Source organism: Pyrgilauda ruficollis, unplaced genomic scaffold (genome assembly GCF_017590135.1).
Source record: "Pyrgilauda ruficollis isolate IOZ18807 unplaced genomic scaffold, ASM1759013v1 scaffold8, whole genome shotgun sequence".
Taxonomy (NCBI): Eukaryota; Metazoa; Chordata; class Aves; order Passeriformes; family Passeridae; genus Pyrgilauda; species Pyrgilauda ruficollis.
In genome coordinates, this window is record NW_024529932.1 from 9,795,763 (window position 1) to 9,807,892 (window position 12,130).

The 12,130-nt window shown below is 35.8% G+C and overlaps 1 protein-coding gene across 4 annotated transcripts in view; it reads right to left on the bottom strand.

Moving 5' to 3' along the window:
- YAP1 (Yes1 associated transcriptional regulator) overlaps nucleotides 1–12,130 on the bottom strand; it is an 83,080-nt gene that overhangs the window by 12,583 nt on the left and 58,367 nt on the right. The window contains exons 5-6 of one of the 4 annotated variants that reach the window (XM_041487263.1): nucleotides 3,471–3,652; nucleotides 1,892–1,939 (exon numbers count right to left, since the gene is read on the bottom strand). In XM_041487263.1, the coding sequence (XP_041343197.1) occupies nucleotides 1,892–1,939; nucleotides 3,471–3,652 (230 nt within the window). Of the gene's footprint in view, nucleotides 1–1,891; nucleotides 1,940–3,458; nucleotides 3,653–12,130 lie in introns of all 4 variants that reach the window. The other 3 variants (XM_041487262.1, XM_041487264.1, XM_041487265.1) reach the window with 3 other exon arrangements.

Consider the following 12,130-nt stretch of genomic DNA (forward strand, 5'->3'; position numbering starts at 1 on the left):
ACTACATCTGCCTCTACAGTACAAGGCCTAAGAAGCATTTAGAGAACCAGAACCCAGAAGCAGTTCTCTAAGCACCTTCTTCCACCTGTGGCTATTAATGACATTACTGAGGTGATATGAAAACACAAAAAGTACATTTAGATGGTGTGCACAAATAGTCTACTATAATAGAACTTCAAAGGCGACATCACTGCCCATTCTTCTACCCAACAAATCACTCACACACACACCTTGACTCATTAGCAAGTGCAGACTAATAAAACTGATCCTAGGCAGGAGGTATGGTAGAAAGCAAGTTAAAATATAAATGGAATCCTGGTTTTTGTATGAATCCTTTCATCAGTTACCACTCCAAACAGAGCAGAGTGACCACTACATATACATTTAATGAATTATCAGTATAGTCCCTTCAAGTTTTCGCTGTTTTTTAGGATTTTAAGCCATAATTTCAAGAAGTTCCAAAACCCTCATTTTACAGAGTTCAGTATGAAACTGATAATAAACTTTTCCATTTCCTGTATTTTTTTTGAGATGGCAACAGGAAGAAATTAGTGGAAGAGTGAACAATGACAGGGCTTCAAGCATAGAAGAAAACACAGAATACACTTTTGGCATTCTGTAAGAAAATCATCCCCTATGAATGACCTAATTATGCCAGAAGATAAGGTGTTTTACTCCACTACTGTGGAGTAGTTCTCCTTTGTTTATTCTCTTGTATACCCATTATTCTTGAGGACTTTTTTTTCTCCTCCAGAATAGGATCTAATATTGATAAGATCATCATGTGGTTAATGCTTTGTTAATGAATCAAATTACTACATCTCAATTAAAATGCTTCTGTTTAAGAGCTGCTCTGGTATTGCCAAACAAGAAAGTTTTTTTTCCAGGGTGTCAGCACTAAGGTCTCAGGTTCCTATATCTCAGAACTAGTAACATACAAGGTTTGTGGTACTCTTCAGAATGCAACAGTACATCAGTACTCATGGCTTCCAAACAGGATACTTTCTTTTATTCTGTTTTTCTTGCCTAGTGTATACAGAGGTTTTTCTTAAAAATAAAGTACAGTACAAGCTAATATAAATATTGTACTAAGAACCAGTAGATTAAAACACTGTTAACAATAGCAAACATGAAGTTCTCCAAATGTATCCAAAAATCCACCCTTCTAGAGATTCATTCTATGTTCAACTTCTTTAGCAACTGAAAGAAGACCTCATTTAGCTGTTTATTATGCTTCACATTTTGAACAATTTTATTTTGGTCTGAGCTTTTCATAACTGTTTTTTCCTATACAGAAAATGTATGTGTGCAAGAACCAGTTAAACACTGAAATGGAAAAATTTTATCTGCATAGCGATTATTTTGTTAGTCTAATCTATTAAGTAATTCTTATACTGTTATACTATGCATGCTTAAAAATCATAACTATTTCAAGTGACTTTTCATTAACTGATAACAGATATCCTTCTCTAAGATCACACCTGGTTTAACAAACTGATAAGAACATTCATATGAGCAGTACTTAAAAGTCACCAACTACTACCTTTGATAGTTTGCTTCAAATAAACACCTTGATGACATCAGGACTGGAACAGCAGTATCCTCAAGAGTGCTATATAAGAAGGTTGTTTTCAATGTAAAAAAATGTGCAATGAATTCCTCATTTGCTCTTAAATATTGATATAAAGTTGTGGTAATGCAGCACTCCTAAAAACAATGTTAGGGCTGTGACCAGAAAAGTGATTCAAAAATGTGCATGGCAGAGGTTGGTTTTTTGTTTGGTTTTTTGTTTTCTTTTTTAGAATGTTTTCATGCAGCAGAAAGTTCCCTGCTAGCCTAATTTAATGTTTTCATTTTTCTAATTATGCTGAAACATCAGTTAAGAGCCTACCTGATGTTTTGGAGAATTTGCTGTGCTGGGATTGATATTCCGCAATGCCTAAGAGTAAAAATAAGATGGATAAAAATTACTTTAGCTGCACGGTTTACCTATGCAGGCTGTCTTATAAACACCATCTTGTAGTATCAAGCCCCCGAGACAGGCCAGATGAGACAGGATAAGGGAGTTAAGAACTGTGAAAATCATGACACAGTGAAACAAAACTCACAGATTTACCAAGGATGCGTATTTGACAGATAAGCTTAACTTTGACAGATAAGCTTAACGACTAAGGAGAACAACATGAAGAGAACCGGTTGCCACCTGCTCAAAAGTTAGTCAGGTTCTCAAGGACAACTGAGGCAGGAAGACAATTAGAAGGCCTACCTAGAAGCATGCTAGCACAGGGTAAAATGTCTGTTTGTGGATTAATTGCAAAGCAGGAACAGCAGAAGCCCAGGTGCTTAAGCGGAGAGAAAGTCCTGATGCCACCTTTGCAATGTATTCTTACCTAGAGTACTATAAAAAGTAATGGCTGTAAAGATGACCCATCTTACACCAAGAGATGCTGAAGATTCCTACAAAACAGTCCTTGACTACAAAGGGGATAATGGAAGTCAGATTCCAGGACAGAATACTGCAGGTGTTGAAGAAAGAGAAAAGCTGTCTTTGAAGACATTAAGATGTTATCCTCTTCTGATACAAGGCCCATCACCCAAAGTGAAAAGGGAAAGATTTTAAAAGGTTTTCCTCAAGGAATAGATTAGTGCTTTTTCTGCCAGTGTCAAAAACCCAAAGAAATACCTTAAGTATCTAGCACAGATAGTAGTAACTATTAAAACACTCAGATTGAACAACCGAAGCAGAAGGCTTAGAGTCAAAAGGAGATCAAGCCCGAATTCCAATCCAGAGATTGCAAAGTCCAGCTCTACACTTTAATATTTGCTACAGCCATATCCATATAGTGGATAATACAACCATATCCATACAGTAGAAAATACTGAAAGGCATAGTTTGTAGCCTTATTATGAAGTTTGAAATTCTTTAGCATAAGAAACCACAGGTTCAAAATGCAGCACAAGTTATTCAGTTGTTTCATGCTCACTCCACTATCAAACAGGTAAGATTTTCCAGCAAGGCATCTCCTCAAAGTATCTTATATAAACTTTGAAAATACCTCAAAATCCTACAGACTGCAACAGGTTCTAAAACTGAAGACTTTCCTCCACTTAAAAGGGAGAACTAAAGTAGCCGTGGGAAATAACTTTTTGCATGACTTGGAACTCAATGAATATAGGAAGAATATCCAATCACATCAACAGTCCACGCTGTCATCTTTATAGTTTGTGAAGCCAGCTCTTAAAGAGTTTTATTACAGGGAGGAATGATGGAGGAAAGCAAAATTCTTCAGTCTAAAAAATGAAATACTTTCACCACCAAGCTTGTATCAGTAAGAGAATTCAGACCTTTTTAGATCTCAAAGCTTTTTGTATGGTCACTGGCCTTTAAGACTCACTGAAACAACTTAGAAAAATCAAAACATAGCATACAAAAGAAATAGTGGAAGTAGGTGTCTAACCTGTGGCCTCACCTGCCGAAGCAGTTCTTGATGCTTCAGTCTCAGCCTTTCTTTCTCCATCTGTAGCTGCTGAAGTCTCATCTGTTGCTGCTGATTGGAGCTACTCCCTCCCATCACACCACCCTGGGGACTCTGAGGAGCCAGAGGAGGTGGCTGTTTGACTGGAGCACTTTGGCTGATTCGCTGATTCATGGCTAAGGAACCAAAACAATAAACACTTAAAAAATAAATTCAAACAAATACATGCAAGGAAAGTAGTATTCACAAAAGGTATACATTAAAAAATATACAAAATTACAAGGCATGACAGTACAAAACATGCAGCTACACTAATATTCAGAGTGCGAAACGTATGTTCATGCATGAGCAATTGATATGTGCAAAATTAAGGCAAAAGTCTCAGGGTTAAGACCATGTACTTATTCTAAAAGCTGCTAAAAACAGTTTAATGTGCTAACTGGTGAAAAATTCAAAAGTGATAGTAAAATATTTCAAGTAAAATTAGAAAAATCTCTCTTCTTTCTAATAAACTATTCTCACTGCAGACACAAATAGTAAATAACTTGTTTTATTCATGTGGAATCTTAGGCCCATTTAACTTGAGAACACACAGAATGACAAAATGGATAATTTCACTTTTATTGAAAACAGTTAAAGGCTACTTGTTGTGGTGCAAGGTCATGCAATCAGCATTCACATCCTTGTCACTATTTTAGTATTAGAGACTTCATTTAGAGCTATCTTGATAGGCAAAATTAGAGTTGGTACGGAAATGGCAGAAAAATTATACAGCCATAAATATGGACATCAACATAGAAAACATTTTGCTAGTGCTTCATTTTCTTTTATCCCTCAGAATTATGCACTGCATTTTTCCTGGGGAGTGGAGACTAAAAATGTAACCTTGAAAGCATAATGCACAATGAGAAGCCATCTTCCCTTCCCCTATAAAAATAAGGCCTAAGACAATTTTATTTTATAAAATAATACATAACTGGGATGCATCTATTTGATGCATGAGGCGTGATTTCTCCCTCACATGACACCAATATGGTTAAAGTCAACAGAGGTACTAGAGTTTCCAGAGTGAAAGAGAGGGTGGGAAAGGCTGACTGTATTGCAAGGGCACTATTTTCAGGGGCTTTCAGCTTGGAATTAGCTCTCCATCTCCATCGTGATCTCCGTAACAGACTGAATCTGTTAACACTCACAGTATTCTGCAGAATGCATTTGCTGAAGCAGTGATGGGAGAATGGCAGGGATTTTTTTTTTCTGGGAATGTGGATTATGGTTTACAGAAACTAAGAAAAAAAAAAAAAGAGAGAGGTTCTTTTAGGATGACAGGGTTAAGTGGGGGAAAAAACCCATCTGTAGAATTAGTTTGAATTAATGTTTTCATCATATAGAGGATTCCCAGAATACTAACATTTCTAGCTACCATAAGAAAGGAGAATTCTCTCATAAAAATATCTGAATCATCTTTTCACTGAAAAGCCCTTCAGTCTCCCATGTCCTTTGAGTGGTCAATTTCAGGTGCAGTAGTGCTGTTCTGTTCCAAGAAAGCCAACATATATTTACCACATAATACTAAACCAGTTAGAGACCCAACTCTGCAGTCTACCCTTTCAACTAATCCACTGGTCCAGTACAGACTCAACAGTCTAATGGGAAGAAGGGTCATATTTTCATGAGTCCAGCCAACATAAAATGCTGTAACATAGCTTACAGTAATTTGAAACAGCATTTAAGGAAGTTACTAGTTAAAGAGCTTCACACATATAATTGCCAATATGATAAAACTTCCTGTAAGGTAAGTGAACCTGCGAAGTAGGAATAGAAACTGGATCCCAGTACCAAGTAGAAACAACTAGGGCTGCAGTTCAGTTCCAACCTACAAGTCTCATCCTGATGCAGCATGAAAAAAAACACCAGTGGGAAAATGACATTCCTGTGGATCAAAGCCTAAAATCAAGCAGTTGATGTTACAAGACATGCAGCACCACTTCATGAGAACTGAACTTCAGGACAGAAGGTGATCAGAGTGAGCCAATTAAACATCTTTGCCACACAAGCTGTGACAGGAACACTAGCCCAAGACACTATCTAGAAACTGTTAAGCAAAAGTCCTAACACCATTAATAGCTGTCCTGTAAGGATGTGGGCAGTGAACACTTAACTACAAGCACCAGGAGCTCCACTGGGCAATATCTGCTGATCTGACAACAATTAGTCAACCTTCATTTATCAAATCTGAAGCAAAGCTGAAGCTAGAGAAAGCAATGCAGAAAGCATTTAGCAGTTTTACATAAGCTAGACAAGACATTGCTGGAGTGGGGAACAGATCTCCTCCTTTCTCTCTTTTCAAATCCGGAACCAGGACCATGTCTTTTGCTCTATTTATCTTACTCTCTTTCACCTTATAAGCAGAAATGAAGCTAATAGGGGACAATGGAAAACAGCCTTCTCCTGCTGTTAGTTAATTCTGCAACTCTATCCAAAGTCTGTGCTACTCCTCAGAAGTTCTAGGATCCAAACCCTGCTAATAAACAAGAGGGAAGGTCAATTACAGTGCAAAATCAAAAGGAAGAAAAAAAAAAAATTACAATCACCTGAAATGAGCACATATAAGTTAAAAGCAAATTAGCTTGTAGAATTTAAGTACCTAAAGCTAAAAAATGTCAATTTTTTTTTGGTTAAAAAGGTTCTCTTTATAGTCTAGTCCCCAGTTACACAATCATGGTTTCAGAGTCCTACCTCAATGCAGTTCACAGCCAAGTCATGTTATAGATAACCTCATAAAAATTTAACAGTGTCTAACCTTAGTTAAACACTTCAGTGCAGTATCACTAACATTCCTTCAACATGTTATGAATTTGTTTTTCCTGCATGCACCATACAAGTATCTCTTTTCCTCAAATAGGCAGCTTTGTATTTCCTGCTCATGCCACTTTATGCTCTTTTTATTTTATATATTTGTTCTGACAGCTGCTTGTATTATTCCTGTTCTCTCTGACCACTGTTTGCTCCATTCTTCTCATCTACTGACTATGCAATTTTAACTTTAAAAAAGAAATCATGTTTCTCTGATGTTTTTCATTTTATTCCCTCATCCTAGATCCCCAAAATGTCTTCTAATGTCCATTGTGAAAGTAGTATTTCTAAGAAAAAGCACATCTAAAGCAGGAATATCTAAGATATTGAGACTTTGGTGTATACTTAAAATTCATCAATAAATATTAGGGGATCACTTAATTATATGATTTGGTAACTATCTGGAAGCTGAATATAAAAATCCAGTTTATAAATTATTATCATCATCATCATCACATCACTGAAAGGATGTTTCTGAACATTTTATTATTTCAGGAATGAAAGTGCAAAAGATTTCAAATTGATAAGATTTTAAACCGTCGTCAGAACAGACTGTGGAGATGTTTTTATATGAGCATACTCTTTTTAACCATGAAATTAAACTAAAAGTTAGGATATTAGAAGAAGATGCTGCTAAGTGAATTTTACTGACTTAACATATCCAAGTGAAGAACCAGTGAAAAAACCACAACAACAGTATCAATGATTTTCATACACCTTGGTGATTACACAAATGTGCTATCTTCAAGGGAAACTCAAAGAAGAATGTAATTATCTATAATTTCCAACACAGTATTTAATGAAAAGTGGGGGGAAACACTTCTTGTTTCAAGTGACAGGAAAAAACAGAGGGTTTTAAAGCTTTTTGTTGCTGATTTGGGGTTGAGGTGCTTTTGCTTGCTTGTTTCGTTGGTGAGCTTTTTTTCTTTTTACATTCCTAATTCCCCATTATTTACCAGGACATGACTGCAAAAATCTGCACTCTAAAGAATATGCTTATTAATGTGATCTCAGATAGCAGATTTTATTTTTTCTACACCTCATGTATTTGTAATGATACTGACATGCACAGCTCTTTTCAAGTACTTCGAATTCAAAGGTGAAGAGCTTCATTTTATATGTCAGCGAGGACTTGCCAGTTTCTAATGCATCCTGTTCCTTACCTTCCATGGCTATGGAAAGCATTTAAATAAGGGGCTCTGCACCCACACAGCGTAGGATGCAAAGACCTCACAGGCAGAGCAGGAACAAACAAGTCTTTGTTTCTAGAAGAGGGGGATTTGAGGGAGGAGGAGGGGCAGACAAGTTAAAAAACATGGGCAACTTAAGACAATAAAAAAGATCTTGTCCTAAAGTATGGCTTCACAATCTGCAGAATACAGTCAACTGCAATTGCTGCAATACATTTTTGAGAAAATTACTGGTCTTTAAATGCTACACATCAAATGTTGTACTGTCAACAGCAGAAATGCCTCTTCTGTACTATACCAGACAATACCTGACAATTCCTGAAAAAGGTTTAGACTGCTGTCGACATACATGAAAAAAACCAAACAACCAAAACCCAAAAAAACAAGACCAAGAGAGAGAAGCAATTACCAGGCATTGGTGCTAGAGAGAAAAGGCCAACAAATTTTTAACAACTCAAGCATAAAAAGCTAATTTCTCTCCCAAGATCTTCTGTCAGTTGAAAATCCCAAGTCCCAGGGCAGTGACAGTTTGCAGTAACACAGCACCTCTCTCCTATGCAGAATTACATGCAGAGATTGCACCTTTAATGATTAGGAGACACAGCTAAATGTTTGATGTTGTTTCTTTTCTCCTTATAATTCCACCCTTCAAAGTTAAACCTAATTTTAATCCGCCAATTCGAAGACACTATTTAGTTGAACAAACAACAACAAAAAAGCTCAGGATGTGAGCATACTATAGCTGACTGTCCTTACTAATAAGAATCAAAGTTTTCATTGGGGAAACTAAAGAACTTGTCCCTTTCAGCTCCATTTTGAAACTAGACAGCTATTGTGCATTATTTTTGGCTACAGTCAGGTTTTTACCTGGTGCTAGTTTGCAACACTTCAACAAAGACAAAAAACCTCTTTGATTACATTTAAAAGAGCGGTGAAAAAAAAAAAAAACCAGTAGGATTTGAAAGAGTAGAAGTAATAAAAAACATGTTCCAAGAGGCTTTTTAAGAAAGGCTTGGTACAACAATTTGCTGCCTAATCAGGATGTAAGTTATGTTTCTGGATTGTATTCTTTATAATGTATTGCTACGTTACTCTAAGGAAATCCCACTCATAGTTTCATAATGCTGCTGTTATGAAACAACCTAAAAATTAGCACAATAAAATATTCCACTGCTTTCAGTCTCTAATTAATCTGACAATCCTGAATCTTAAGAGTATGGGGAAACCACAAATAGACTGTTCTCAGGGCTCATTTTGCTGCTTTAAGTGTACAAACAAATCTTAGTGTCTCAGGCAAACAGAAATATTCACAGACTCCTGAGCTGAACTTTTGGTTAAAGCAAGATATATCCAATGAAAATAATATTACAGAATCACGTCCAAACTACAGATTGGTTACTCTGCATTTATCAACTAGTTTCATTCAAATCAAATTAGTATTTTACTTTTTGTTTTAGTACCACTACCGCACCTGCTGGTTAAAACAATATAAATTAAGTTCCTTTTTCTTTGATAAATCTGCCATTGTTTTTGAAGTCTTTCTGTATTGTCAAATGTAGACGTGCAATAGCTGGACTGACTTCAGCACCGTTAAGACTCTACAGCATGTACAGACAGACTCTTGAATCACTGGTAACTAAACTGGAGTAAAACGCTGTGTCAGTTCTTTTCCCCCCACAGCAGTAAACAGCAGCATTTATAAACCACTTTCACTCAATGTGTGCCAGTTTCAGAAGAACTAAAATATTCTGGCCAGCCAGAAAAGCAAATATCAATTACATTCAGCAGTAAAATAAGTTAAGTAAGTAGCTTTTAGGAACTTCAGTGCAAACAAATATAAATATAAAACAAAACACTTTAACAATGGGCTCTTATTAAAACTTTCTTTTAACTCTCTACATAACACTTCTTTTTTTTTGGAAAAAATCAATTTTAATTTTGGAAGGCTAAACAAGTTTTAAATTACTTGACTTACAGAATGCAACTGACCCTGTAAGTATTAGCACTACAGAACTATATAAGACACAATGCACTGGACAGATTATGAGAAGAAACCTGAACTAACATTGTTTAAATTTAAATTTTATGTATGAAACACTGAAGACTACAGCAAGTGCAGGAATCTGAGCTAACCAAGGCCTTGTATGTCTGTGCACTGACTCTCTGGCAAAATATATTTAATGAAAGCTAGTCCACATGTTAGACCAAAGTTTAATCAGCAAAGAGCCCACATAAGGCTATTAGCTGCGAACAGTTTCACTGTTTAATCACCAAATAATACTTCTTGGGTTAACTAACCAAAAGACAAGCTTCTTTACAGTTTATTATAAAATAATGAGATAACTTTTTTAAATGCAGGTTTCCTTTAATTTATTTGAGTGGAACAAACCCTGAATATATGCATCTGCACATCTTCATATTTTCTTTTTTTTTTTAATTTGTCATAAGCCCATGAGAAATGATTAAACAGAAATTACAAAATCCAGTAAAAACTACTGCAAAAAAAAAATCAACAGTATACTGTCAAGAAACACTTCTATATATAAGAAACTACCATCATGTTTCAACATGATTGAATTCAAAGACAAAAACCTGATGTCTTTGAATTTAAGATCATATATGATTAGATATAGACTATATAATTACTGTGTATATATATTTAGATTACAGATAATGAATCATGTTCAAAATGATCCACCTTCAACTTTTAACACAGTATGCTCATTAACAGGAAAGTGAAAACTGCTGTAGTAGAAGGATATGGTGGAAAAAGTGTCCCTGTTAGGAGTGCAGTTTCCTTTCACTATCATAGCTGCTTAGCACAACGCTGCAAGCATGCATTATTTTTACTGGCACCCAGTCATCATTAGCAATAAATCTCCTTTCCTGAACAGGATTAAATTACTCTGAAAACAGAACAAACCCCTAAACAGGTATAAACTTACATAAACCTACTGTCCTGATAAATTCTTAAGAAAAGTGTGGGTTTCTCTCTCTTTCATAGTCTAGAAATATTCTACCTAAAGTAGGTAACTGCATCCTGACACAATAGCTGTGGACAGATTTAGTGATTTCTTCAGTGAACTTCAGTTAAGAGGTATAAATACATCCTGCTTTCAAACAAACCCAGATTTCACTTTCTGATATAATCATACACAACAAATAATTATTTATTGTCATTACCATAAGGCAGCACCTGTCTTTTACAAAGGGATACTTACCAGTGAAATTTCATCTGCCTCTGCAGATTTGCAGCAGGCTTTGACAGAAGTCACTGGTTCACTGAAAACTGATGCTACTTCATCTGTAAACATCTCTGACACACATACCAAAACACAGAAGTCTTTACCCCACCCTAAGTGATCTCCTGAAACTGTTCTTCTGGAAAAACCGAGACAGGTAAGTGAAAAATCTAATACCACTACACCTTTTTAGATGAGTCAAATCCTCCCTTGTTTTACAGAATATATAAATAAGATATGCCATTGCATTTGCAGACCAAAGCCACCTGTGGCTCATGCTCTGCTTTTTCTGCAAAGAACTGAAGGCAGATCTAGAACTTAAGAAATCTTAAATTCTCCTATGATCAGGTACAAAGTCTGGGCTTTTTTTTTTTTGACTAGACAAAGGCCAAACCCGTTTTCCAATCTAGAGCTCCAGTTCTATCTTGTCCAAAAATTTGCATCTTGAAAGGCTCCTACAAACTAATTTGGAGGAACAGATATTAAACAAAGTGCAAGATATGTAAGGAATAAGAATGCAACACTATGGAATACCTCCTTTTAATTTCTGATATTTTAAAATTAGTAAATGCTCCGAAGCTTAAGCTTTAACTGAATGTCAACGTTGTTGTGTGTTTGCTTGCTTTTTCTTTAAACAGAAGTGAGAAATATATGTTTCAATGAAATGTACATTTTACTACAGTGTTTCTGAACAAGCTCTTTTCACTTTTTCAAAGGCACAATGTTTTTATACTATAAAAAAAAGGAAGCAGAAAAACCTGGTATACATTATGTATAATCATACTGTCATCATCAGTTTTATTTCCTTTTCTAATTATGCAGTCAAGCAGCTACTGTACACAGAGCCCCTATGGCACTTTTCATAATGATATTAAACACTGTCTTGCCTTACCTTCCCCCTCATCCAAAATTCATGCAGAACTTCAAAGAACATTAACATTATCTCTAAGTGGGAATGATAAAGTCACGGCAGTGATTTCCACCTGAGGTCACAAATTTTGCTTCATACCCCATTATCGCACCTCCAAGAATTGGAAGACCAGAAGGAAAGAAAATAGGAGTGTGCAACATTGGCATGACCGTAAGTTACAAGCCTTTACAACCAAAGGAAACTCAAACAATATCTTGTTTTACTCCAAATGCTACAGACACTTGTCTGACTACTGGAGTAGTAATGTCTCCACACCAAAATTAAACCAGCAGAGACATGAAAATCAATTCCCAGTTTCCAGTATTTTCCCACTTCAACTTCATCTTTGAATTTAATATATGGTGCACCCTCAAAGGGCAAATTATTTAAGGTTGCATTTCAAATCCAAGTCCTATCATTGGCAAACTTAAATAAGAGTTAAAATCCCTTTAATGCTAT